Here is a 27,088-nt window from a genome sequence, read left to right on the forward strand (position 1 = left end):
ATTAAAAACTCAAAATTTCAAAAATAGGCTAATAGTGACGATACACTATTTTAGATAAGTAATCACGTGAATTTTTACCCTTAATTAAAAAATTATTTAAAAAATCTTGTTCCCTTACCTTTAGGTTGTATGTTGCTATGATCACTATTTCTCTTTAAACTATAATGTAGTCACCATTCCCCAGCATTTTTCTTTTTTGTCAGTTATACTGCATAAACAAGTTTTTTCTTTATTCATCAGAATTATGCCACCTCTTAGCTTCTTCAAGTTTAGATACCTCTGGATCAATCAATATTCATCATGCCCTGAAAAAGCTCAATTTATGGGTAATAAAGTAGATGACTTTAGTATCAGGGACACATATCTTTCTTTTATTAACTGATGATTACTTGTAGAAAAATCAACTAATTTGGCATTCATTCAACAATATTTATTTATCTATTTGCATTAGGCAATATTCTAGGCTGGGGATAGAGCAAAGAAAAAACAAAATCTTTGGCTTTATGGATGTGAGCTGAAAGGATTCCAAGAGGAATAAAATTACTTTTAAATTAGAATAATAAATGGATAATAATAAGTGGGCAGGGCAAAAATCTTTTCTCCCATGGGAAACTTCATTAAGTTATATGTTGTAGGAAAAAAGGTACATATCTAGTTTTAAAATGTGACAAATAAATGGTAAATCATGGAGCTTTCATTCACTTCCTACTGTATATACTAGCTATTACAGGCTGTGAAATTCAATAGGATGGAATACCTTCCCTCACAAAGCTTCTAATCAAGTTGTGGGATATAATAAATCTACTAAAGTGCCTTAATTTCTTCAAAAGACTAATATGAAGAAAAAAGTCGAAGAAGGCACAAGTTCATGTAGCCACCCAAATGGACCATCTGTGGATGTCACTATTCCAGAGCTAATGGCAGCCATTCTTTTGTGTTACAAATTGGGACATTAGGGCCTCTAGGAAATAGTGATGCCCATCAATAGTCAGCCCATTGGCAATACTGATTTCATTTATCAAGTTACATTTCCGATATTTAATTTTTTTCTTTTTTGTGTTTTTAGGGCCGCACACATGGCATATGGAGGTTCCCAGGCTAGGGGTCCAATCAGAGCTGTAGCCTCCAGCCTAGGCCACAGCCACAGCAACACCAGATCCAAGCCAAGTCTTCGACCTACACCACAGCTCATGGCAATGCCAGATCCTTTACCCACTGAATGAGGCCAGGGATCGAACCTGAGTCCTCATGGATACTAATCAGATTCGTTTCCGCTGAGCTCCTCTAATATTTTAGACTAAAATGTTTCAATTACTGCACTTTCACAGCAATCTGTAATTACCAAGGGGAGAGATTATAGTCCAGGGAAACTGTCTTCTTGGATTTTTCTTTTTTAACACATTTGATAGTTAACGTACAATTAGGCACAAATAAGGCAGCCTCTGAAAATGGCATAGGTTGATAATAACACAGCCCCTAGACTGATTAAAAATGAAGTCTAATCTGTAATCTCAGCACTGGGAAAAACTTAATGGAAAAATTAATGTCTAAGTTTACTTAAAACACAGGTAGAATAACCATAGACAAAAAAAAAAAAAAAGAAAGACAAAGAAAAAAAAACGCAGAGGAAGTTAAAGTGCTCTAGTTTGGCTGGAGACAAGGAAAGAAGGGCAGGAAGAACAATTTACCCAAAGCCAGATATGGTACTGGAGGGGGGACTTATTTTACAACCCTGAATATACTTGTTTGTTGGATACAACTAACAGAATATAGAACCCTACAGTTTAAATCTCTACCCTGGCAAATAACTGCCCCTTTCAGCCCAAATGTCTCCCCTGGTATCTTCCTGGAGGATCTTCTCCACAAAGACAGGGTCAGGACGCTACAAATCTCCTTCAGGACTAAAACCCTCCACTGGAAAAGCAGGCACTCCAAATGAGAATTTTAAGTTTTATTCACACGTTAATGAGATATGCTGTAATGACAAACACTGTTTATTGTGTATACATCAAGCACTAAGTCAGGCTTATTTTTAATTCTCAGGCTGATTTTTCAAGATGAGTATTTTTACTCTCATTTGATAGAACTGAGGAAACTGAAGTTTAGACAAGATCAATGGCCTCCACAAAATTTGTTTGCATTTTAACAGACATCTGTCTGATTTAAAAACTTTTACTCTGGTGCTCTTAACCACTGGTGTACATTTCAATTACCTGGAGGACTTTTAAAAATGAAATTCAAATTATTTTTTAATCAAAGAAAATATATAGAAGGATAAGAAAAATCAAATAATACTGTTAGACTGGTAATGGAAAACAGCAATCCTCCACCTTTTCTCTGCCCATCCCTGATTTTCTTTCTCCAGAGACAATCACTTTTAACTCTTAGGTGGTCCTTATTGTACTTTTTTCTAAGTAACATGTTTATATTGCCTTTTTATCAACTTTTCTGATTAGATCTTGATTGATTCTCCCTCATTATGCATACATCTCCTCTCCAATCTCCCCAATGTTACCTAATAATGTTACATTATATTTTCAGCATTTACATAATTATGACTGATGTTATATAACTAATACTAATCACAGTTGAATTATGCAGAATAGTTTTTAAACAACATCTTATGTTTTCTGGGGATTCATAACTACTCAGCTTTGTGCCTAATTTAAAAAAATCTACAGACAACTAAATTATCTCCAGCCTCTCTAAATACCAAAAATCTCTTGACTCTGTATTCAAACACATCAGGTAATGTATGTTTTTCTTTTTGAGACATACCACCAGAACTGTCATCTTTAGGCATTTCTTGTTGACTTCATGCTGTTTCCCTCTCTTTTCCTCTTTCATAATTATATTTTAGCAACTTCATGGCTACTGTTTAATTAATAAAATGCCCTCTTCCCCATCAACAACAGACTGTATCTCCCAACTTTCCATTTTATAAGGACTCCACCACCATTCCATGTACCTTCTCCCTCCATCCTCACTGGAAACTGCTTTTACACCATTAAGGCTGACAACACTTGCATTCAACTTTGTAACCATAATTAAGTATCCTTTTAAAAAGATGAAGAACATAAATAGCATTTACATTATTTAAATGCTATTCAATAAATCGCCAAGCTTTGTGCTATGCCTGGATTTCCTTCTCTTTGGCTCCAAGGTCTTTGAACTGCATGCTACTTATAGGGACATTGAAATGGAGGCCACTTTCTTACACTCCAACCCTCTGATCCAAATCTTGCTGCACTTTACATTGTTTGGTATCTGAAGGATGCATTTCCTGTACAGTTTGTTTTGTTGTTGTTTTAATAAAAGTATCTTTTCTTTTTGGCCACAGCTTGCAGGGTTTGATGTAGGATCTCGGTTCTAGGACCAGGGATTGAACTCCAGCCACAGGAGCGGTGAAAGCAGCAAATCCTAACCACTAGTCAACCAGGAAACTCCCTCACTGAAAGTTTCTGATGATATGTTTTCTTTTGTGGGATAAAGAAAACCTATGCCTGCACGTTATAGTCTTAAAATCTTAAGCTTGTAAGTCATTCAATGTCCTGTTTATAATCCAGTCTCTTAGTAGCCTTCCCTTTTTATAACGCATCTTGCTTGTCTCGTTTGTTTTAAAGACGCACAGCTTCTTAAACACCGTCGTGGGTCTTAACTGAAGTTTTCTATTCCTGGAGTCGCGTACCTCTTCCTCGTTTCGCCAGCGCTTTGGAGGCAGACGCAGTTAGGGAGACGGGCTGAGAGCGGAGAGCGCAGCCCCGACCGTGGCCAGGCACTCTCGCGAGATACCGGGGCTCCTCGCCCTCAGCTCCACCGCGCCGCGGAGGCGCCTGGGAGTCGGCCATCATGCAGGCCGGTGGTACTGGCTGCTTACTCAGGGCTCTAGAAGTGTACCTGCAAGCGGATGTTGAGGACCACGGAGCCCGCGATGTAGAAGTAGGGGAAGTTCATGCGCAGCTGCCAGGCCAGCTCGAAGAAGGCAAGCAGGGTGCGGGAGAGCCCCTTGCAGAAGACGCCGTACGAGCTGGGGGCCGCGGCCTGGGTCGGGCCCCTCAGGGCCAAGGATGACGGAGCCGACGTAGCAGCCATGGACCGGTTATCGCCGCTCGCCCGGTGCTGTGCCTGGAGCCGAGGGTGATCGCCCACCCGAGAACCCCCGACTGACGGCCTTGATCACGAGGCGCCAGGGGCTAAGAGGCCGCTTGGCTCACTCTCGCTCCTCATGCAGCCGCTGCGACGTCCCGAGCGGCGCCGAGACCGGGGGCAGCCGCTGGCGCTCCGCCCCTTCCTGTCTGCTGCTTAAAATGATATTCCGCATTTAGAGTTTAACTGTTGGTAGGTCCGAGGGGTTATTCATATATATGCCATACAGTTATTTTTTATAGCAGATACAAACAGCCTCTTTGTGATACTCAGTGATACTCTTTTCACTTTAAAGTAAAAAAAAAAAAAAAGAAGTAGAATTCTGTAATTTTCCGTAGGGTACAGTCCAAAGCCTACGTTAAAACTCAGGTTTGACTGCTTTGTGATTTGGGCTGCTAACCAGAAATCTTACCCTTTTGATTTAATAACATTAACTTTAATATCAGGGCAAGATGATCGTATACAAGTTTGGGCACAAAGGTTTTGTATTCAGAACATACTATAACGTAAAAGGATCACAATATCGGGCGGTGGGTTTATTATAACGACTATTTCAATTGCAAGTGTCAGAAATTACATATTTAAGCAAATACACATATACACGTATATACTTTTTTCAGTACATGTTATATACAGTATCAAATTCCTGCCCGTGTAAACCTATGAAGAGTCCTTTAGGTATGGAGGCTTGTATCATTTCTGCATGAAGATGCACCTATAAAATATGTGGCTGGGCCCTAATGCTTGGAATACTACTTACCTTTACTCCCAAACCCTGAATAGGCTTAGGGTAACATCATACTGGATGGTTCTTAACCACATATTTTTCTGGTGTTCAAATAATGCCCACTTCATTATCCTCTGTAATCTCTTAAACTAGTAAGCACTGTATTTTTTCCTTATAAACAACCTCTACTTTCATGAGTTATTTAGAAATGTGACCCTGATCATAACCTTCAGCTCAGTCTAGTTCTGAAAAGCATTGTTGAAATATCCCACATCTCACCCTTCATTGAATAATTGTAAATATTCAAAGCACAATTAATGTGTTCCAGAAGACTTCTCTTTCTGTACATCATACTCATGATAAGATTGGTACAAATAACATGCATTGTGTGATTTGTAAAACTCACGTAACCTCAGCTAGAATTTCTTTTGCTAAGATTGGTACAAATAACATGCATTGTGTGATTTGTAAAACTCAAGTATCCTCAGCTAGAATTTCTTTTGCTACTTTGCTGTGTCAATACTAACTCAGCGACTAGACAGCACTTAGAGGAACTGATTACCTGTTACCTAAGACAACTTCTAAGATACAGATATAGAGACTGAAGAGTAGTGTAAAATGAATGACAACTCTGAAAACCAGGAGGTGTATAGTGCCAATGTAGAAGTACAATTTACCCTTTCTGAAAATTGAAAGACTATTAGAGGTATTGTGTCCCAGAAGTCATTAAGTCCTTGGGTCTTCCATTTCTAACTCCATAACACCGTGGACTCATTCTTTTCCAGGGTTCTTCTGCACACCCCCATGCCCCTTTCAGCTCTGGTTAACTCCATGAAGACCCTGTTTTCTAGTTTGGAAGTGAAGCAGCCCTTTACTTCCAACATGGCTAGGTTGATGTCCTGTTCCATTTGGAAAGGACTACTCAAAGAAGAGCAATCACAGATCTCCAGCTCCTACTCATTAATGCTGTAGAGCTGACAAAAGATTTCTATCAAGTGAAACTGGCAGTGGAGTGTGGGACAAGACCAGTATTTTACATGGTTGTGGTTTTTATTTTGTCCCGTGATCTTAGGACTTAAGTGACCCATCCACACTCTTTGCCAAGTAGGCACATGTAAGTAAGTTTTCAGCAGGAACATGTCTTAAACTATTTCTCTAGACGATACTTATTAACCCTTTAACTTGACCTTCCTTTCCTAGTCTTTCTTAACCTTCTATTGTTAACCCTGTGTTCCCAATTTAATACTTTCTCTTGGCTTTAGTTTAATGATGCTTTGAAAAAGTTTTTTTTTTTTGTCTTTTTTGTTGTTATTGTTGCTATTTCTTGGGCCGCTCCCACGGCATATGGAGGTTCCCAGGCTAGGGGTTGAATCGGAGCTGTAGCCACCAGCCTACGCCAGAGCCACAGCAACGCAGGATCCGAGCTGCGTCTGCAACCTACACCACAGCTCACGGCAACACCGGATCGTTAACCCACTGAGCAAGGGCAGGGACCGAACCTGCAACCTTGTGGTTCCTAGTCGGATTCGTTAACCACTGCGCCACGACGGGAACTCCCCTGAAAAAGTTTTAAGGTGAGCTGCAGCAGATCTTCAAAGTACCTTATTGGCAAATTATCAACTCCTTTTTAAAAAGAATTTGCCAATATTGTTCTAATATTGACCAATTAGTTGAGTGTATATGTTTATGTTTATTTCTAGGCTTTCTATTCGATTCCATTGAACTATGTGTCTTTTTATGACAATACCATTTGCTCTGATGATTACAGCTTGTGCTATAGTTTGAAATCAGGATTTGTAATACTCCCAGCTTTGTTCTTCTTTTTCAGGATTGCTTTGTTCAGGGCCTTTTGTGGTTCCATAGAAAATTTAAGATTTTTTTCTATTTATGTGAAAAATTCTATTTTAAGATTGCATTCAACCTATAGATCTCTTGTAATGATATAGACATTTTAACAATATAATTCTTCCAATCCATGAGTGTGGAATAGCTTTCAACTTACATATATCTTCATTTTATTCGATTTCTTTTATCAATGTCTTGTTAAATTTCTTTTATCAATGTTTTGCAGTTTTCAGTGTACAGCTTTTTTTAACCCCATTAAATATATTCTTAGGTATTCTTTTTGATGCAGTGATAAATGGGATTGTTTTCTTACTTTTTTCTTTCTGATAGTTCATTGCTTATTGTATAGAAATGCAACTGATTTTTGGACATTAATTTTGTATCTTTGCAAGTTTACTGAATTTCTTAATTCTAGTAGGGCTTTTTTTTGGTGGGATTTTTAGGGTTTTTTTTTTTTGCATTTAATATCATGCTATCTGCAAATAAAGACAGTTTTACCTTTTCCTTTTCAATTTGGATGATTTTTATTTTTTATTTTGCCTAATTGTTATGGCTGACTTTCATTACTGTGCTGAATAAAAGTGAGATTGGGCATCATTGTTTTGTTTCTGATGTTAGAAGAAAAGCTTTTAGCTTTTCACCATTGAAAAACTGTGGGCTTGTCATATAAAGTTGAGATGTATTCCCTCTATATCCAGTTTGTTGCGAGTTTACCATCAATAGATGTTGGATTTTGTCAAATCACTTTCTGCATCTACTGAGATGATCATATGATTTTTTTTTTACCTTCCATTGTGTTAATGCAGTGTATTACTGAACCTTCCTTTCATCTGAGGAATAAATCACACTTAATCATGATGTATAATCCTTTTAATGTGCTGTTGAATTTAGTTTGCTAATGTTTTGTTGAGGATTTTTCATTCATGTTCAAATGACCTGTGAACAGGGACATTGACCTGTAATTTTCTTTTCCAGTAGTGTTCTTGTCTAACTTTGCTATCAAGGTAATGGTCATCTCTTAAAATGAACATTGGAAGTGTTTCCTCCTCTTCTGTGTTTTGGAAGGGTTTGCGAAGGATTGGTATTAATTCTTCTTTGAATATTTGGTATAATTCACCAGTGAAACCAATTGGACCTGGACTTTTGTTTGTTTTGAGGTTTTTGATTACAGATACTAGTAATTGGTTTGTTTAGATGTTCTTCATGTTCATTTTTGTTTTTTTTCTTTTTAGGGCTATACCTGTGGCATATGGAAGTTCCCAGGCTAGGGGTCAAATTGAAGCTGCAGCTACAGGCCTACACCACAGCTGTGGCAACATCAGATCCTTAGCCCATTGAGCGAAGCCAGGGGTTGAACACATATTCTCATGGACACTGTATTGGGTTCTTAACCTACTGAGCCACAATGGAAACTCTGATTCAGTCTTGATGGAGTGTATATTTCTCTGAATTTATTGATTTCTTCAGAGTTGTCTAATTTGTTGGCATATAATTGTTCATAGTAGTTTCTTATGATCCTTGGTATTTTTGTGTTTCAGAGCTAATGTTTTCTTTTTCATTTATAATTTTACTTATTTTAGTCTCTCTTCTTTTTCTTAGTCTAAGAAAATGTCAATTTTGTTTATCTTTTCTAAAAATCAAGTATTAATTTTATTGCGCTTTTCTATTTTCTTTATAATTTTTATTTTAGTTTTTGTTCTTATCTTTATTGTTTCCCTTAATCTACTTACTCTGGATTTAGTTTGTTTTCCTTTTCCTAGTTCCTTAAGGTATATTAGGTTGTTTGATAACTTTTTTCTTTTTTCTTATTTTGGTCTTTTTGTCTTTTAGGGCATGGAGGTTCCCAGGCTAGGGGCCAGTCAGAACTGTAGCCACTGGCCTATGCCAGAGCCACAGCAATGCTGGATCTGAGCCATGACTGCGACCTACACCACAGCTCATGGCAACGCTGGATCCTTAACCCACTGAGTGAGGCCAGGAATCGAACCTGCGTCCTCGTGGATGCTAGTCGCGTTCGCTAACTACTGAGCCATGACGGGAACTCTGATAACTTTTTTTCTTTATGTAGGAATTTATTGGTATGAACTTCTCTTTTAGAACTGTTTTTGTTGCATCAAGTTCTGATGTATTGTGTTTCTTTTTTTTGTTTGTTTGTTTTTTTGTTTTTTAGGGCCACACCAGTGACATATGGATATTCCCAGGCCAGGGCTTGAATCGGAGCTGTAGCTGCCAGCCTAAACCACAGCCACAGCAATGCCAGATCTGAGCTGTGTCTGCAGACTATACACCACAGCTAATGGCAATGCTGGATCCTTAACCCACTGAGCGAGGTCAGGGATCAAACCTGCAGGCTCATGGTTCCTAGTTGGATTTGTTTCCACTGCGCCAAAATAGGAACTCTCTGATATATTGTGTTTCTGCTTTTATTTGTCTTAAGATATTTTTTGATTTCCTTTTTGATCCATTGATTGTTCAGGAGCATGTTGTTTAGTCTTCCTTCATTTGTGAATTTTCCAGTTTTCCTTTTATTGCTAAGAATTGTTTTGTGGCCTAACATGATCTATCATGGAAAATGTTCCATGTGTACTTGAGAAGAATGTGTATTCTGCTCTTGTTGGGTAGAATGTCCTATAAATGTCTGCTAAGTCCCTCTGACCAACATATAGTATAAGTCCATTGTGTCGTTACTGATTTTCTGTTGGTATAATCTGTCCATTATTGAAATTGGGTATTGAAGTCCCTCCCCTACTATTATATAGGTTATCAATAGATAATATACTGCTTTGTGGTTGCCAGGCTTACATGAAACATATTTTTAACAGCCTATTTTAAGGTGATAACAATTAACTTTAAAATCATACTTAAATTCTACAATTTTACTTTCCATACCCCATGTTTTATGTTTTTGATGACACAAGTTACATCTTTTTAGTTTGTGTATCCATTAACAAATTACTGTATTTATAGTTACATTTAATACCTCTTTCTTTTAACATTCATACTGAATTTATAGTTTGATTTACCCACCACCATTATAACATTACAATTTTCTGAATTTAACCATACACAACACATACACACACACACACACACACGTGTGAGAGAGAGACAGAGAGACCTTTACCAGTGAGACATACTTTCATATATTTTCCTGTTACTAATTAGCTTCTTTTTGTTGCAGCTTAAAGATGTCCTTTTGACATTTCTTGTAAGGCTGAACTAGTGGGGATGAAGTCCTTCAGCTTTTGCTTGTCTAGAGAGTTCTTTATCTCTCTGTCAAGGACAACTTTGCTAGGTATTCTTTTTTATTAAAAATTTTAAAAATTGAGATATAATTGATATATAACTTTATATTAATTTCAGGTATATAACATAATGATATGATGGATATACATATATAACATGAAGTAATCACCACAATCGGTCTAGTTAACATCTACACCATACATAGTTACAGATTTTTTTTTTTTCTGAGTGAAGTGTTTTGGTTGGCAGGGTTTTTCTTTGTTCTAGCATTTTGAGTATTTAATGCCATTCCCTTCCATCTGTAGTTTCTGCTGATAAATCTGCTGACTGTCTTATGGGGTTCCCTTGTTCATAAGTTGTTTATCTCTTGCTGATTTTAAGACTCTTTCCTTGTCTTTAACTTTACACAATTTAATTATAATGTGTTTCTTTTTTTTTTTTTTTTTGGTCTTTTTAGGGCTGCACCCATGGCATATGGAGGTTCCCAGCTAGGGGTCGAATCGGAGCTGTAACTGCCGGCCTATACCAGAGGCACAGCAACACTGGATCCAAGCCTTGTTTGCGACCTATACCACAGCTCATGGCAATGCCGAATCCTTAACCCACTGAGCAAGGACAGGGATAGAACCCACAACCTCATGGTTTCTAGTCAGATTAGTTTCCACTGTGCCACGATGGGAACTCCTAATTATAATGTGTTTCAGTGTGAGTTTCTTATAGACTCATCTTATTTGGCACTTTCTTGGACTTTCCTGTATCTGGATGTCTGTTACTTCCCCCAGGCTAGGGACATTTTCAGCCTTTATTTCTTTGGATAGACTTTCTGTCCCTGTCTATCTCTTTTCCTTCAGAGACTCTTTTAATGCATAGTTGGTAAGGAAACTCATTGATCAACCCAGCCCAAGTTTCTTGTTTCCATTCAAACCGTTGGGATTATCCATTCTCATGTCTTTGCTTTTAGTGGCTCCTACTAGATGAGGGTATGAGGGTCCCAAAGGTATAGGAAATGCCTATACACCTGTTCAGGCTCCCAGAAGACCACTAAATACTTCCCCTTTCAGCTCTCTGATGCAGAGTAATTGGAAGCCTTACCTTTAGGCAGCAGCTGGGAAATTTAAGACATTAGGTATGCCCTCTGTCCCCTAGGAAGGTACCTGTTTTTGCCGACTCATTCTGTGGTTAAGTGGGGAGGATGGTTCCTGAGAGTGCTTGTGTACCAGATGGAACTGTCTCTCTTTGTTTTGTGTGGTTTCTGGGACATATGAGTGCCAAATCCTATCAGCATCAGAACTAGGTGACTTGGGAGCCAGTTGCTTGGGTGACAGCCTTGATAGTTTGAGTGCTAGCTGTGTGGACATGTTTCTTCTAGTGAAAAGCTGGAAGTTGGTTTTATTGTTGAAATGATTTGGGAGGAGACTGGGTGATGTGCTCAGCAGCACTATGAGGTTCCCAGGATGATCCCAGGCAGCCACAACATGCAGGCTGATTAGAAACCAGATCCTTAGGCACCAGCTGGGAAAATATGCAGTCAGATTTCTTCTAGGGAGAAATTTGGAAGTGGGTGTTTTTATCTGCTCTTTCTGCACTGAGGCCAGGGGAGGGGAGGGATTGCCATGGGGAGTGCTTGCATGCCTGTAACAGCTGCTGCTTGTCTGCTATAGTCCTTTGAGAATCAAGGCAAGCCACCTTGGCTGTCAGAGATAGGTCACTTGGGGCTTAATTGTTAGGTGGCAGCCTTAAGAGTTTAGACATTTTATGTGTGGTATAAGCCTTTTGCTCCTCAGGAAGAAACTAGGGGTTGGGGGTTCCTTCCTGATTGTAAGGTGCTGTACCAGGGGTGAGATTTATGGTGAGAGTATCTCAGACTTTCCTACCTGTTTCATTGTGGGCATTTTCTCAGTCTCCTGATATGTAGGAGTTACTCAATTAGTCTGGATTTCTAATAGAGGGAATTGACTCATGTGTACTTACATATTTGGTGTGTTTGTGGGAGAAGGGAAATGCAGGCCCTCCATGTCACCATCCTGCTGACATTCCAACACTTTTTGCTGGGTTGCCCAGGAGTTGTTCTCCACTACAGGTGTAGGTGTGTGTGTGTGTGTGTGTGTGTGTGTGTGTGTGTGTATTTGGGGTGGAAAAGTATTTATGGGCTAGGCATGAGATTTACACACATCACTTCTTCTCATACTTCAGTGGCTAGAGCTCAGTCATTTGATCACACCTAACTGCAAAGGAGGCTGGGGACATGTCTCATGTGTGCTTAGAAAGAAGTAGAAAATAAAGATTTTGGTACTTCGCTATATCTGCCATAGTTTTCATGTCTGTTCTTAAAGTACACTCCCCCCCCGCCCAACATACACACCTTCCTGGGGACACAATCCAATGTTCTATACTTAAGTTATATCAGCCTAAAATTGAGGATTTGGGGGTGATCAGTAATTCCCTTCATTCCTTCTGTTTACAGTTTGTCATAGTCTGGTGATAAATGAACATAAAAACAAAAGAAGATGCCCTCTTCCATTCGCCACCTCCAAATATAAAATGGGTGATTATGGCAGAATCCTGGAAAAAATCAAACTCCTCTCATGTGGCAAAGAGAAGAATAGGAGATATGCAGCTGCCAACTGTCTATTGCAGTGAAAAACCCTCCTGGGTAGGCACTGTGCAATTCCTTGCACTGGCTTTTCAGAGAAAATCTATCCTCTGTAGCTCCTGGCTCCACCTTCTGGATGTTCCTTGTTATGCTTCTTGGCTACATCTGAAGTGGCTGTTGGAGAGGATACTCTACTGAAGAAGGTACAGATTTCAAGCTATATCCTGATAATACACATTTGGAAACCAGAAAGTCATTTAAATATCACAGATTTTATTAAGTCACATTCATGGTTTATTTGACAAACACAATTACTGCAAAAATTTGCTTCCACTCCATTCCATATTCCACATAAAGATGTCCACAAAGATTTGTCTTATCCAAAAGTAAATGTCTTCCTCAATTAATTAACTGAAAAACTAATTAGCTACTTATTTTATGACTCATCCATTTTAATGGCAGCTACTTAGAAGGCATCCCAATCAATGGAATTAATGTTAGAAGCTTACCCTCTTGGTCTGGACTTTGCTATCAGGAATAATCACTGCATTTGAAAAGTCTTAATGGGCCTTTGTTAGGGATTTTTCTTCAATTTCATTTATTATTATTTCAGACCTAAGAGCTATGAGATTTTACAACTTTATGGAAACCAGTTTCTGAACTCTTTCTTCCTTTTGTATTTGCCAGTCAATCAGTTCATTTATTTCTCATTTGGTCATATAATACCTTCATAAATGCTTTGGATAACAACCCTGGCATTCCATTTTTTGTTCTTATCAACCACTTCCAGTAAGGTCATGAACTTGATAACATGGCCTGACTCAGTTATTGAAGGTAACATTTTATTTATTTATTTTTTATTTTGACAAAAAAATTTTGTGTAATGATTTTCATTTTTTCATTAAAGCTGGTTTACAGTGTTCTGTCAATTTTCTACTTAACAGCAAGGTGATCCAGTCACACATACATGTATACAATCTTGACAAAAACTTTTTTAATTAAAGTATCCTTGGAGTTGCCATTGTGGCACAGTGGAAATGAATCTTACTAGGAACCATGAGGTTGTGGGTTCGATCCTTGGCCTTGCTCAGTGGGTTAATGATCTGGTGTTGCTGTGAGCTGTGGTGTAGCTTGCAGACGTGGCTTGGATCTGGTGTTGCTGTGGCTATAGTGTAGGCCGGCAGCTCTAGCTCCAATTGGACCCCTAGCCTGGGAACCTCCATATGCCACGGGTGCAGCCCTAAAAAGCAAAAAAAAAAAAAAAAAAAAAGGATCCTTGATGTACAATGTTGTGCCAATTTCTGCTGTATCTATTCTCATGTAGGTTGTCACAGAATATTGCAATAATGCAAATGGCATTATTTTGTTCTTTTTATGACTGAGTAGTATTCCATTATATATATGTACCACATCTTGATCCATTCATCTGTTGATAGACATTTAGGTTGTTACCATGTCTTTGCTTTGTCATAGTGCTCCTGTGAACATAGGGGTGCATGTATCTTTTTGAATTGTAGTTTTGTTCAGATATATGCCAAGGAGTGGGATTGCTGGATCATATGGTATTTCTCTTCTTAGTTTTCTGAGAAATACTGTTTTCCATAGTGGTTGTACCAATTTACATTCTTACCAACAGTGAAGGAGAGTTCCCTTTTCTCCATACTCTCTCCAGCATTTGCTATTTGTAGATTTATTAATGATGGCCATTCTGACTGGTGTGAAGTGGTACATCATAGTAGTTTTGATTTGCCTATCTGTAATACTTAGTGAAGTTGAGCATTTCTTCATGTGCCTACTGTTTATCTATATATCTTCTTTGGAGAAATGTCTATTTAGGTCTTCTCCTCATATTTCATTTGGATTGTTTTTTTGCTGTTGAGTTGTATGAGTTGTTTGTGTATTTTGGAGATTAAGCCCTTGTCAGTTGCATCATTTGCAACTATTTTCTCCCATTCTACAGGTTGTCTTTTCATGTTTTTTATGGTTTCCTTTGCTGTGCAAAAGCTTGTAAGTTTGATTAGGTCCTATTTGTTTATTTTTATTTCTATTGTGTTGTGCCAAAATGGGAGATCCCACAAGCTATATTTTTCTTAGCTTGACCTGTATAATCCCCTTTTTCTCTCCTCAGCCTCTTAGCTGCTTTTATTTGTTTCTTTGGTGAAACATACCAGTTGAATTTGCAACTCAATCTGAATGGCTTGAGGGACTCTGGCACAGAGGCCCATGCAAAGGTCATGGAAATGATGATAACCTTCTCCTCCTCTTCATAATTTATTATTTTCCCACTTGAGCGGTACGTTGAATCTTTCTTCAGGTACAGAGGTATCGGGTTATGATATTTTTCAGGTGATTTCAACTGTCTTTCCCTTGGGCCACTTGTACATTATGATTTTTGGAAACAGCAATCTGAGACAGATTGCCTTGGGATTACTGTTGGATATTGATATATTCTCTCTGAGAAAAGCAAAATCTTTAGTTTCATGTACAGAATTCTTTAAAGTTCTTTTAACTTTCTGTATTCTATGGGAAAATACCCATAGAAGACATTATAGGTTCCTTTTCAATTTCAGCATTTCTTTCATTGGGTCCTTTTAGGTATCATTAAAAAGTGCTGAAGTTTCCTTTGCAGTATGCCATGAACTAATATATTTTCTCAGAGTGTTTTGACTAAAGAAATATTCCTGCATAATAACACTTACTAGTAACCAAGAGTATTTGAGAGTTGAAGAAAGATTATAAGAATATATTGATGGGATATTAATATAGATACTATATAATGAATATGAATAAATGTATATGAAATCACACTCATAGAAAGGAAAAAGAATAACTTTAAACTGAAATTGAATTTGAAATTAGAATAGGAAAAGGATTATAAAATGTTATGTCTAATGATATTTTATACAAATATAAAAGTATAAAAATTAGTGTGACATTACAAACTTTGGAAAGACTATGCAGCAGTGGAAATCTCCTACACCACTCATAGGATTATAAAGCACACTAGTGTATATGGGATGGATGGTCAGCAGGGACTTGTTGTATAGCATAGAGAACTCTACCCAATATTCTACAATAACCTATATGGGAAAAGAATCTGAAAAATAATGGCTATGTAGATGTGTATAACTGAATTGATTTGTTGTACAGCAGAAATTATCACAACATTGTAAGTCAACTATACTTCAATAAGACTTTAAAAAATGAAAAAAAAAAAAGAAAAAAAGAAAGGAAAGGACCTCAATAGTCTTTGGGCCATTAGAGATTGTATTATGTTCCCAAAACAGATATGTTGAAGCCTACAGTCTCCACTATAGACTGAATATCTGTGTCTGTCCAAAATTCATATGTTGAAATCCTAACCCTCAATTGATTGTATTGTCTCCTAAATTGTTATGAGACAATTTAGGTATGAGGGTGGATCCCTTGTAAATGGGATTAGTGCCCTTATAAAAAGACTACCAGGAGTTCCTTAGTGACCTAGTGGTTAAGGATTTGGCATTGTTACCTCTGTGGCTCAGGTCATGTAGCATGAGTTTGATCCCTGATCTAGGAACTTCTGCATGCTACAAGCATGACCAAATAAATATATGAATAATAATAATAATAATAAGACACCAGAAAACACTCACCTCTTCTACCACATGAAGACACAGAAGGCACCATCTGTGAACCAGGAATCTGGCCCTTGCCAGACTACAGGATAAGCTGGCACCTTGATTTTTGGACTATTCAGCCTCCAGATGGTGAGAAGCCACCCAAACAATAGTATTCTACTATAGCCATCCAACCATACTAAGACATCTCAGTACCGCAGAATGTGACATTATTAGGAGATCCCTTTCTTCATAGAGGTAATCAAGTGAGAATGGAATCATGAGAGTAGACCCTAATCCAATATGATTGGTGTCCTTACAAAAAGGGGAAATTTGAGCAGACACATGCAGAGGGAGAGCTGTGTGAGAAGATGAGGGGAAAAACCATATGAAAACTGGAGTTACACTGCCACAAGCCAAAGACTGTCTGGGGCCCCAGAAGCTGGGGGAGATGCCTGGATAGATCTTTCCCTAGCACCTTTGGAGGGAGCAGAGCCCTGCCAACACCTTGATCTCAGATTCTACCCTCCAGAACTATAAAAGAATAAATGCCTATTGTTCTAATCCACCAACAAAATCAACCAACCAAACAAAAAACAAAACAAAAAGTAGTACGACTGTTTTGGCCAGTAACATAACACTATTTGATTAAGGTGAAGATGAATATTCTAAGACCTATGATTTTATACTTTAGAGAATCTTTGTACCTGTGCACCAGGATTTGTATACAGGAATGTTCATCACTATTGTTCCTAACAGCTAGAAATGGGATATCATCTGAATTTCCATCACTGATAAAATAAATATAATAGAATACTGGCATAATATAATATTATACAGCAATGAAAATGAATAAACTAGAGCTACATGATTTCAATAAAATCTGTATAATAAAATTAACAAATTAGAGCTATATAGATAATCATGCATATAAAATTTTAGAGGAAATATCAAGATTAAAAAATTCAATAGGAGTTTCTCTTGTGGCTCAGTAGGTTAAGAACCTGATATTGTCCCAGTGAGGATGTGGGTTTGATCCCTGGCTTCACTCAGTGTGTTAAGTATCTGGTGTTGCTGCAAGCTGCATCGTAGGTCACAAATGCAGCTCAGGTCCCATGTTGTCATGCTTATGGTTTAGGCCACAGCCACAGCCCTGATTCGACTCCTAGCCTGGGAACTTCCATATGCTGTAGGTGTGGATTAAAAATAAATAAATAAAAATTCAGTAAAATTCCCATCCTATTAAGTTAAAATAGGTAAACTATATAGTTTTTGAAATTCATTATGTTAGTGGTAAAGCTCAGAAGTGAAACAAATTAGTGATTATTGCAACAATTGGGGTAGTTGGAAGAGTGGATAGGGAAGAGAAATGGTATCAATAGAAAGGAATATATGGAGAATGTATAGATACTGGCAAAATTCTATTTTTGACTAAAATGTAAAATGATAATTATAAAAATATTATAAATTTTTGGATTACTGTGCATTGTGTTTTCTTATATTCTGTATGTGTTATGTTTAACAATAATGAAATGTTCAGAAAGCAGAAAAAAGAAAGGCAATTAAGAAAAATAATATTAAGCTGGAACAACATACATATTCTAAGAGATACCACTGTAATTAGATTTCTTACTGAATAAAGAGGAATGCAAGATTTTAGTATTAAATCCAAGTTAAATTAAAAAACTTATTTTTTTAATTAAAGTGTAGTTGACTTAAAATCTTGTGCCCATTTCTGCTGTACAGCAAAGTGACCCTTGATTTTAGACCAGTGGGACCCATTTCAGGCTTCTGACATCTAGAACTATATATAACAACAAATTTGTGTTATTTAAACTACTAAGTTTGTGATAATTTATTAGAGCAGCAATAGGAAATTAATACATGTTTTTATACAGAATACACTGAATCACCATTATAAATTATTATATCTATCCAAGCTAAATCGCATTTATGCATTATCCAAAAATTTGTTTTCTGTTCTTTATATAAACTTTTTATGAAAAGGACAGGTTAAATTCCAGAATATTTACCTGTTCATCTACTGCAATTAGTTGGCAGATCAAGTCAGTCAGACTGAGCATATTTACCATGTTCATGACTTTCTTCAGTTCTATACATTGAACCAACTGTATGACTGGTAATACAAGTTGACTGTACTGCTATGACAGAAATTAATCTGAAGATTTGGTTATATTCTTCAATTTCAAACAACTTATTACAGAATCTCTAATCTCACTAGTTGTGGCCCCTTAACCATGCTAACATCCAGTCAACACCAAGAAATTCAACAATTGGTAATCTAACTTTTAAGGGAACTGTGCAAGGAGCCATAAAGATGAAGATAGGTAACCAGCTGTGAGAATTATGAGCAAAATATGACTGAGAATTGGAGAGTGGCTCAATTTCAAAACACAGACACTATCTATCCCTTCAGAAAACAAGAAGAATAATGAACTTGGCCATTCAGAATCACAGAAGTAATCAGCCCCAAACTTTCCATGTTCAGACACTCTAAAACTCAGAGATCCACCTCTGTTTTCCACTGCTTTCTTCTCTTGCCAACCATGAAAACTCTTCCTTCAATTACACTAACCTAAATAGTGTGAAAGAAATATTGGACACTTAGGAACATGGTCACATTAAATACATTGTACATGGAGAGGGAAAAGGCAAGAAAAACCATCATGAAGCCTTTGTCCTACCTCAAGAATGTAATAGGAGTTACTAGACATTTTAACTAGGTCAACCAGAGTAGAAAGGTAGAGTGGGAAAGAATAACTAATTTAGATTGTGGTTTCTCTTCTCCTAATGAACATTTATATTTATTTCCTTCCTTCCTTCCTTCCTTCCTCCTCCTTCCCTCCCTATCTTCTTTCCTTTCTCTTCTCTTCCCTCCCCTCCCCTCCCCTCCCCTCCCCTCCCCTTCCCTCCCCTCCCCTTCCCTTCCCTTCCCTTCCCTTCCCTTCCCTTTTTCTTTTCTTTTCTTTTCTTTTCTGCCACAACATGCAGTGGCTTTATGTGGGATCTCAGACCCCAGAGCAGGGATTGAACCTGGGCCATAGTGGTGAAAGCACCAAGTCCTAACCACTAGACCACCAGGGAAATCCAAAAATTTATATTTAAATCATAGATACAAAATCCTTTCCCTAAAAACAAGACATCAGCACCAACAATTGTACTAAGCAATTACTCTTAACCTCTGTGCATTTGTTCTGAAATTGCTTATCTCTTCTAGAGATTTTTATGTTTCACAGTGAATTCTAGCTTTGATTTTTTTTAAAATTAAATTGCATCAGGATCCTCTTGAAAAGACATATGATCATTTTTCTAGGTTTTGGTAACTTTCTCTGGTTTTGCCTCAAGTGAGAAAATCCACATGTAAGCCTTTGTATCATGAGTTATACTGTCAGGTTTTCCTTGTCCTTTGTGAGTTTGAGATTAATTCAGGGAAAGCTGGTATTTGGATCCAGTGACCTAAACCTTATGGCAAAAAGAAATTGCAAATCCGTGCAAGTTGTTCTTACACACATGTGCGTGATAATCAAATGGAGTTCAGCATTTCAATCATTACCACTCTAGATAACACTATAGAGTGCTTGTATTAGCACAAGTCTTTGATAGAAAAAAAAACCTTTTTTTTTCTTTTTTTGCTTTTTAGGGCCACACCCACAGCATATGGAAGTTCCTAGCCTAGGGCTTGAATCAGAGCTACAGCTAACCCTAACCCCAGCCTATGCCACAGACAGAGTAACGCAGGATCTGAGTGCATCTGCGACCTACACCATAGCTCACAGCAATGCCGGATCCTTAACTCACTGAGCAAGGCCAGGTATTGAACTTTCATCCTCATGGATCCTAGTCAGGTTCGTTAACCTCTGAGCCATGAAAGGAACTCCCTAAACAACAACTTTTATACGCTAATATAGATTTTTTTTTTTTTTGCCCACCACATGTCTGAAGGAATTCTAGTTTAAAACTCTTCTGTAAAGTATCACATACGTGCCACACTGCACAAGATATGGAACAAAGCGGAACAAATTATTAACTGTATCCTTAGAGATTAGGATATCTCTTTCTTCAGGTATTTCCGTTTTTTGGGGGAATCTGTTTCTGATGATAGAATTAGGAAAATTCATGATAGGAATCTTGGGGAATTGTTTGACAGTCCTTATAAACTGCATTGGTTGGCTCAAATATCAGATTGCCTTGGGTGACTTTATCCTACAACATTTATCTCCAGAATTAGATGTATTTAAACTATGTGTGAATTTTTTTGTAATCAAAATTAGTTTATACTGTTTTTTATATTATTTCTATATTCTGGTGTTAACATAGAAAAATAAAAAACCCATCACACTATTTTCCTTTGTACATGGAATACTTATTTGACTCTTATTTTTCATTTCAAAAATATCTGTTGGAGTTCTGGTTGCAGCTCATTGGGTTAAGAACCCACATAGTGTCCATGAGGATGAGAGTTCAATCCCTGGCCTCTCAGTGGGTTAAGGATCCTGTGTTGCTGCAAGTTGCCACAAGCTATGGCATAGATCTCAAATGCAGCTCCAATAGGAGTAAAGTTGTAAAACAATATGTCTTTATTTGCATTCTGGCAAATGAGAATTCATCTTTCACCTCAACATCAGTCATGAAGTAATCCATTCCTTGGCAAGGACACAGAGTGTCTGAAGAGGAATCTGTTTGAGCTATTAGTGAATACCAGTGTTTTTTGTAAAGACAGCATGGAACTCTTCCATTAGTTTATCCTGGTGCTTTCCTGCTTGCCATCCGATCACAGAATTTAAAAGAAACAAGGACTTCATGCACATTCAGAAATCAGCTGTACAAAGAATTGAAAGTCAGAGTACTAAAGGAGTCACAACAGTGATATCACACTTGGATTTTTTATTTTATTTTATTTTTTATTTATTTTTTATTTTTTGGATTTTTTTTTTTTAACATGAAAACTTTAACACTGAGTTTTTCCATCATAGTAATAACAGAGTTTGTCCTCGGAAATTTTGCCAATGGTTTCATAGCACTGGTGAACTGTATTGACTGGGCCAAGAGAAAAAAGATCTCTTCAGCTGATGGAATTCTCACTGCTCTGGTGGTCTCCAGAATTGGTTTGCTCTGGATTATATTAATAAATTGGTATTTAACTGTGCTTAATCCAGCTTTATGTAGTTTAAAAGTGAGAATTATTGTTCATATTGCCTGGGCAATAAGCAACCATTATAACATCTGGCTTGCTACTAGCCTCAGCATATTTTATTTGTTCAAGATAGCCAATTTCTCCAGCCTAGTTTTTCTTCATCTAAAGAGGAGAGTTAAGCATGTACTTTTCATGATACTTCTGGGAGCTTCGTTCTTCTTGGCTTTTCAAGTTGCAGTGGTGAGCTTAAAAGACAGTATCCAGAGAAATGAATATGGAGGAAACATCACTCAGAAAACCAAATTGAGGGACATTTTACAGCTTTCACATGTGACTCTGATCACTCTAGCAAATCTCATACCCTTTACTATGTCCTTGATATCTTTTCTGCTGCTAATCTTTTCCCTGTGGAAACATCTCAAGAAGATGAAGTGCAATGGCAAAGGATCCCAAAATCCCAGCACCAAGGTCCATATAAAAGCCATGCAAACTGTGATCTCCTTTCTTTTGCTATTTGCCATTTACTTCCTGACTTTAATTAGTTCTGTTTGGAGTTCCAAGAGACAGCAGAACGAACAGGTCCTCTTGCTTTTGCAGGCCTTTGGAATCCTCCATCCTTCAGTCCACTCATTTATACTGATTTGGGCAAACAGGAAGTTAACAAAAGCCTTTCTGCCCTTTCTGTGGCCACTGAAGTGCTGGCTGAAAGAAAGGAAATAAGGGGCCATCTTGTGTCTTCCAGTGAAAAATAAACTGATGGTGATTTTAACATTTTATAACTTCTACTTGTTTTATAATGTGCATATAATTGAGTAATTTCCAAAGGTTAACTGAGAAAAGTCTTTAACCTAAGCTTATCACAAAATGAGTATACATGTATATTTATATATTTATGAAAAATTAAAGATGATAAGATCACTAAACCGTTAACCAATATTTTTCAGGTAAGCAATCTAATTTTACAAAATATTGTGTGGAATTCATTAGGATTATGAAGCAATGTGTTTTTCACATATGTATTTCGTTATCATCGTCCAAATGAAGAGTTTATGATCTATATGTAGTTTAAAAGTGAGAAATAATAGATGATCTCAGGAAATTATTACTATTTCTCACTCTAATGAGTACCATGGCATGTTTAGATTTTTTTGTGGAGATGCCAATCTTTTGGATGGTAATGATATTCAATTCTAAATCCCACATCAAGGGTATATATTTGGGATAGATGTTGTTCCTTCATGAATTCTTACAGAGAATAATTAGAGCTCTTGTTAGGAAAATATGCCCAAAATAAAATTCAAGAATAACAATCATATTTAGAATAAATATTTAAATATGTGTACAATCAACTGTACTGAGGAATAACAGATTTTTATAAGTAAGCAAAAAGATAAGAAAAAATCAAGTTCTACGATAAGGATGAGAAAGAAAATAACAGTCATGACTCATTTTCAATATTGCCGTATTTCCACATGCAGTTAGGAAAATAATTTCTTACAGTTTTTTAAAAAAGGGGCCTATTTTGAGTTGAGATCTGATGTCAGATCTCAGTTTTCTATAAAACCAGCTTTGGGCCTCTGAATTCCTATTCATCTCCTCCCTCTTGCTATCTAGAAATTTCTTTTAAACTTCAGAGAAGATGACTCAGATCTTCACTATCTTAAAAATACATCTAATGCAAAAATAGTAAGAAGATATAGTGCATAACTCAATGATCTTTCTGCATGTATTAAAGTGCTATCTATGATATTTGTGTAATAATTATAAAGATGTCTTTAAGAACTTTTATTATAATCTTGTGGAAAATGATGAAATAGAAAGTGTGTGGACATATTATTGATGACAGTTTTCATTATAAGGAAGAAATGTATAACTTTGTTCAAGAACTCAATTTACATGTCTATATTAATCTGTAGTATTGTGAAATTTTAACAACGTTATCTAAACCTGAAAATGAATCATTTCCACATATGCTTTATTCATTGTTTTTAGTCATTTGTCTGCCCCAGCAGAGTATAAGTACTATAATGTGGGGATCATGTTTATCCTGCTTCCTGCTGACTTTGCAGAGCATAAAAGCTAGTCAATGGAAGAGTTCGTCCAAATGATATTCTAAACACTAAATGGACAAAAAAAAAAAAAAAAAAAAAGAGGGCTGGAAACCAATGATATTGCAACTCATCACAATCTCTGCAGGTGACATGGATTCCCTCCTTCTGTTTCTTCACCTTTCAAATGTCTCTACACAAATCTACACAGTCTCAGTTCCAATTTCTGCATTAGACTGGGTAGACAAACTGCTGTGACAAATAGGCTCCAAAGCATAAAGTGACTCAAACACTGTGTACATGTAACTTTGCTTGTGGGAAAGAACTGATATGTCTGAGGAGCCTTCTGCAAGCAGTTATCCAGGAAATCAGGTTGATCAGAAGTATACCATTTTCAGCATGTTGCTTTCAAGATTGCTTGGAATCATCTCCATTCAAGACAGCTGGGAGAAAAAGACATAGGGAGGAGTGTGCATGGGGAGACTTTTGGGGATGCGCCTAAATATGATGCACATAATTTTCACTTATATGACACTGTTCAGATTTCAGTTACATTGACATAACCAGCTGTAAAAGGGGCTGGGAAATATAGTCCCTCTAAAGCCAGGAAAGAAGAGAAGACCATGGAATTTAAGACATAGAAGTTGGAGGGCACCTAATCCCATTTCAATTGAAAGAGCTAACAAGTTATGTAAAACAAAACAAGTGCCTCCACTTAGAAGCATGGTGTAGCTTGTTCACGTTATTTGGATCCTATGTACATATCTTTCCATCAATCTCGAGTTCTTTTTCTATTTGTTGACAAATTCCAAAGACTTCAAATTCATCCTACATGTTAATATCTTCATAAAATCTAATCGATTATACACTGTAGCGTTTGTAGTCTCCTCATGTATATTGCCAGTCTATTTTGCTTCTAATTTCTGACTTTACTACAATAATCTGTATTCATATTTATAGCTATTTGTCCTAGGATTGGGTGTGCAATTTGAACTATAAATAATTTCCTTGAGTTATTTTCATAAATCATATTAATGCAAAAAATACTTGATAGGCAAAAGGATAATTTTTGATGAATGCAAATAAAGACTGTAATTTTTTCCTAGAAATTCCTATTCAAAATTTGCATTCAAATGTATGGCTCAGAGAAGATTGAAGTACAAATTAATGGAAAAAAGTCTCATATTTGCATGCTTACATGCCTGACTTCATTCTTTCAGTTATTAGCACAAATGGGAAACTGCTACTGGTGTCAAGGATAAGTGGACATTGTTAGCATTTACTCTGGAGATTATATAGCAACTGAGTGTAAGTCATAAGAAAGGTATTCAGTGAAGATTTGTACCTGATGACAGAACTGTTTGGTTTAGCTCTGGAATACAATATAAATAAACCACTGTTTTAGTGAAGATCCCTGAAACTTTCAAAGTAGAATTTGACTGTACTTTCCTGAATTATGTTGAAAACACATAGAAAGCCTCATAAATGGCTATCAGGCTTCACTGTTTATTTGTAAAGCTGTCAGTGAAGAACAACATTGGAAATATTTTCATTGAAATGTCAACTAGAATGCAGGTCTCCTTTCTGGTAATGGCAACAGGAGAAGTCGTCTTAGGAATGCTGGGAAATGGGTTCATTGGACTGGTAAACTGCATGGAATGGGGTCAAGGCTCGAAGCGTCTCATTAGCTGATTTCATCCTTACCAGCTTGGCTGTGGTTAAAACCATGCAGCTGTGGGTAACACTATAGTTCAGTTATAAAGGGACTATCTCCACATCTGTATGCCACTAGCAAAAGTGGTTTACTCTTTTTGTGGCACTAACAGATCACTTAACTGGTTTGCCACTTGCCTAAGCATTTTCTCCTTTTTAAGATCGCCAATTTCTTCCAGTTCTTCTTTCACTGGCTGAAGTGGAGAATGAACAGAGTGGTTCTTGTGCTTTTTCAGGGCTTTTTGTTCTTACCGTCTGTCTGTTAACCTCTTAATGGAGGGTGCTCTTGGTGAGTTGTGGATGAATTGTTACAGAGAAACTGAAAGAAATACGACTTTGCATTTAGTCAGAAATAAACTGTTCTATCTTAAAAGTTTTATTCCTATCTTGACCTATATGTGTTTTCCCCTTTCTTCTCTGCCTGATGTCTTTGCTGCTTTTATTTGTTTCCTTGGTGAGACACACCAAGAATTTGCTGCTCAACCTGAATGGCTTGAGAGACTCCAGCACAGAAGCCCATAGAAGAGCTCTGCAAATGATGAGAAATTTCCTCCTCAGCTTCATCATTTATTTTCTTTTTTTATGGGTACTATGATACTTTTATTTATTTTAATGAGATTTAATATTTTTAAAAAATCCTTCTCTCAAAATATTTGAGTAAGTTTTTGCAAAGCAGCTGATTAACTCATTTTAGGTGAAGAAAGGACATTTAACATATTTCAACTCTTTCAAGCGTCCATGTCATCTCTCTTTTCCCTCTGTCCATCTTCTTGGCTTTAAGTATCACCTTCACGTGGGTTGTTCCTAAATCCACATTCCTCTTGTTGGTAATCAGCTGGATATCCCTCTTAACTTCCTTTCCCTCAGTAATCTCAAGGTCAACTTCATTCCCCTATCTTAAATTGGTTTCTGCAGAAAGAAGAGCCTGAGACAGAAACTTACGTATTATGTTAGGGTTCTTCGGAGGAGCAGAACAAATAGGATGTGCTACCATGGAAACAGGAAGTTCAAAATCTGCAGGAGGGGCCATCAGGCTGGAGACCCAGGAAGTACTGATGTTGCCTTTTGAATCTGAAGGCCATCTGCTAGCAGAATCCCTCTTGCTTGGGAGAGGGCAGTCTTTTCTTTTATTCTATATCACCCTTCAACTGATTGCATGAGGCCCACCTATATTATGGAGGGTAATATGCTTTACCTTGAGTCTACTGATTTAAAATTTTTTATTTTTTTATAGTTGATTTACAATGTGTCAATTTCTTCTGAGCAGCAAAGTGATCCAGTATATATATATATATATATATATATACATTCTTTTTCTCGTATCATCTTCCATCATGTTCTATCCCAGGAGACTGGATATAGTTCATCATTTATTTTCCTTCCACTCTAATAGGAATTTGGATCTTCCCCTAAAGTACAGTGGTATTGGTCCATGACTTTTTTTGTAGTGATTTCAAATGTCTTTCTATTGGGCTACAAATAGTTATAATTTGGGAAAGAGCAGCTGAGACAGATCACCTTGGGACTACTGTGATATCTTAAATTCTCTAAGAGAAAGTTAAAACCTTTAGCTTAATAGACATTTTGAAAAAACTTTCTGTGTTCTATAGTGAAATACCTTAGTAGAAGACCTTCCACGTCAGTTTTCAATTTCAACATTGCTTTCATGGGTACTTCTCGGTGTTATTAAGTAGCCCTGAATTTCCCCTGCAACATGTCGTTACACAGTAATATTTCTTTTTTTTTTCAACTAGCTAAAACATTTTTAATTTTATCTTTTGCCTGTTTAGGGCCACACCCATGGCACACGGAGGCTCCCAGGCTAGGGGTCAAACTGGAGCTGCAGCTGCTGGCCTATGCCACAGCCAGAGCAACTCAGGATCTGAGCCTCATCTGCAACCTATAATCACAGTTCATGGCAATGCCAGATCCTTAACCCACTGAGCGAGGCCAGGGACTGAATCTGCCTCCTCATGGATGCTAGTCGGGTTTGTTAACTACTGGGCCACAACGGGAATG

General features: G+C 37.2%; 2 protein-coding genes across 2 annotated transcripts; one reads left to right on the plus strand and one right to left on the minus strand.

Annotated features, from left to right (window-relative positions):
- Positions 1-1,936: 1,936 nt before the first annotated feature.
- SMIM10L1 (small integral membrane protein 10 like 1) lies at positions 1,937-4,282 on the minus strand. Its single transcript, XM_047787539.1, has one exon. The coding sequence runs from the start codon at positions 4,090-4,092 to the stop codon at positions 3,886-3,888; it is 207 nt and encodes a 68-aa protein (XP_047643495.1). The 5' UTR covers positions 4,093-4,282; the 3' UTR covers positions 1,937-3,885.
- A 16,831-nt stretch (positions 4,283-21,113) lies between these two features.
- Positions 21,114-22,082, plus strand: LOC125131796 (taste receptor type 2 member 20-like). The gene has a single exon (XM_047788561.1). The coding sequence runs from the start codon at positions 21,114-21,116 to the stop codon at positions 22,026-22,028; it is 915 nt and encodes a 304-aa protein (XP_047644517.1). The 3' UTR covers positions 22,029-22,082.
- Positions 22,083-27,088: the final 5,006 nt, after the last annotated feature.

Source organism: Phacochoerus africanus, chromosome 7 (genome assembly GCF_016906955.1).
Source record: "Phacochoerus africanus isolate WHEZ1 chromosome 7, ROS_Pafr_v1, whole genome shotgun sequence".
NCBI classification, from domain to species: Eukaryota; Metazoa; Chordata; class Mammalia; order Artiodactyla; family Suidae; genus Phacochoerus; species Phacochoerus africanus.

What these genes read in the sequence shown, in the direction of transcription:
- SMIM10L1 (XM_047787539.1), bottom strand. Translation starts at nt 4,092, where the DNA reads ATGGCTGCTACGTCGGCTCCGTCATCCTTGGCCCTGAGGGGCCCGACC.
- LOC125131796 (XM_047788561.1), top strand. Translation starts at nt 21,114, where the DNA reads ATGAAAACTTTAACACTGAGTTTTTCCATCATAGTAATAACAGAGTTT.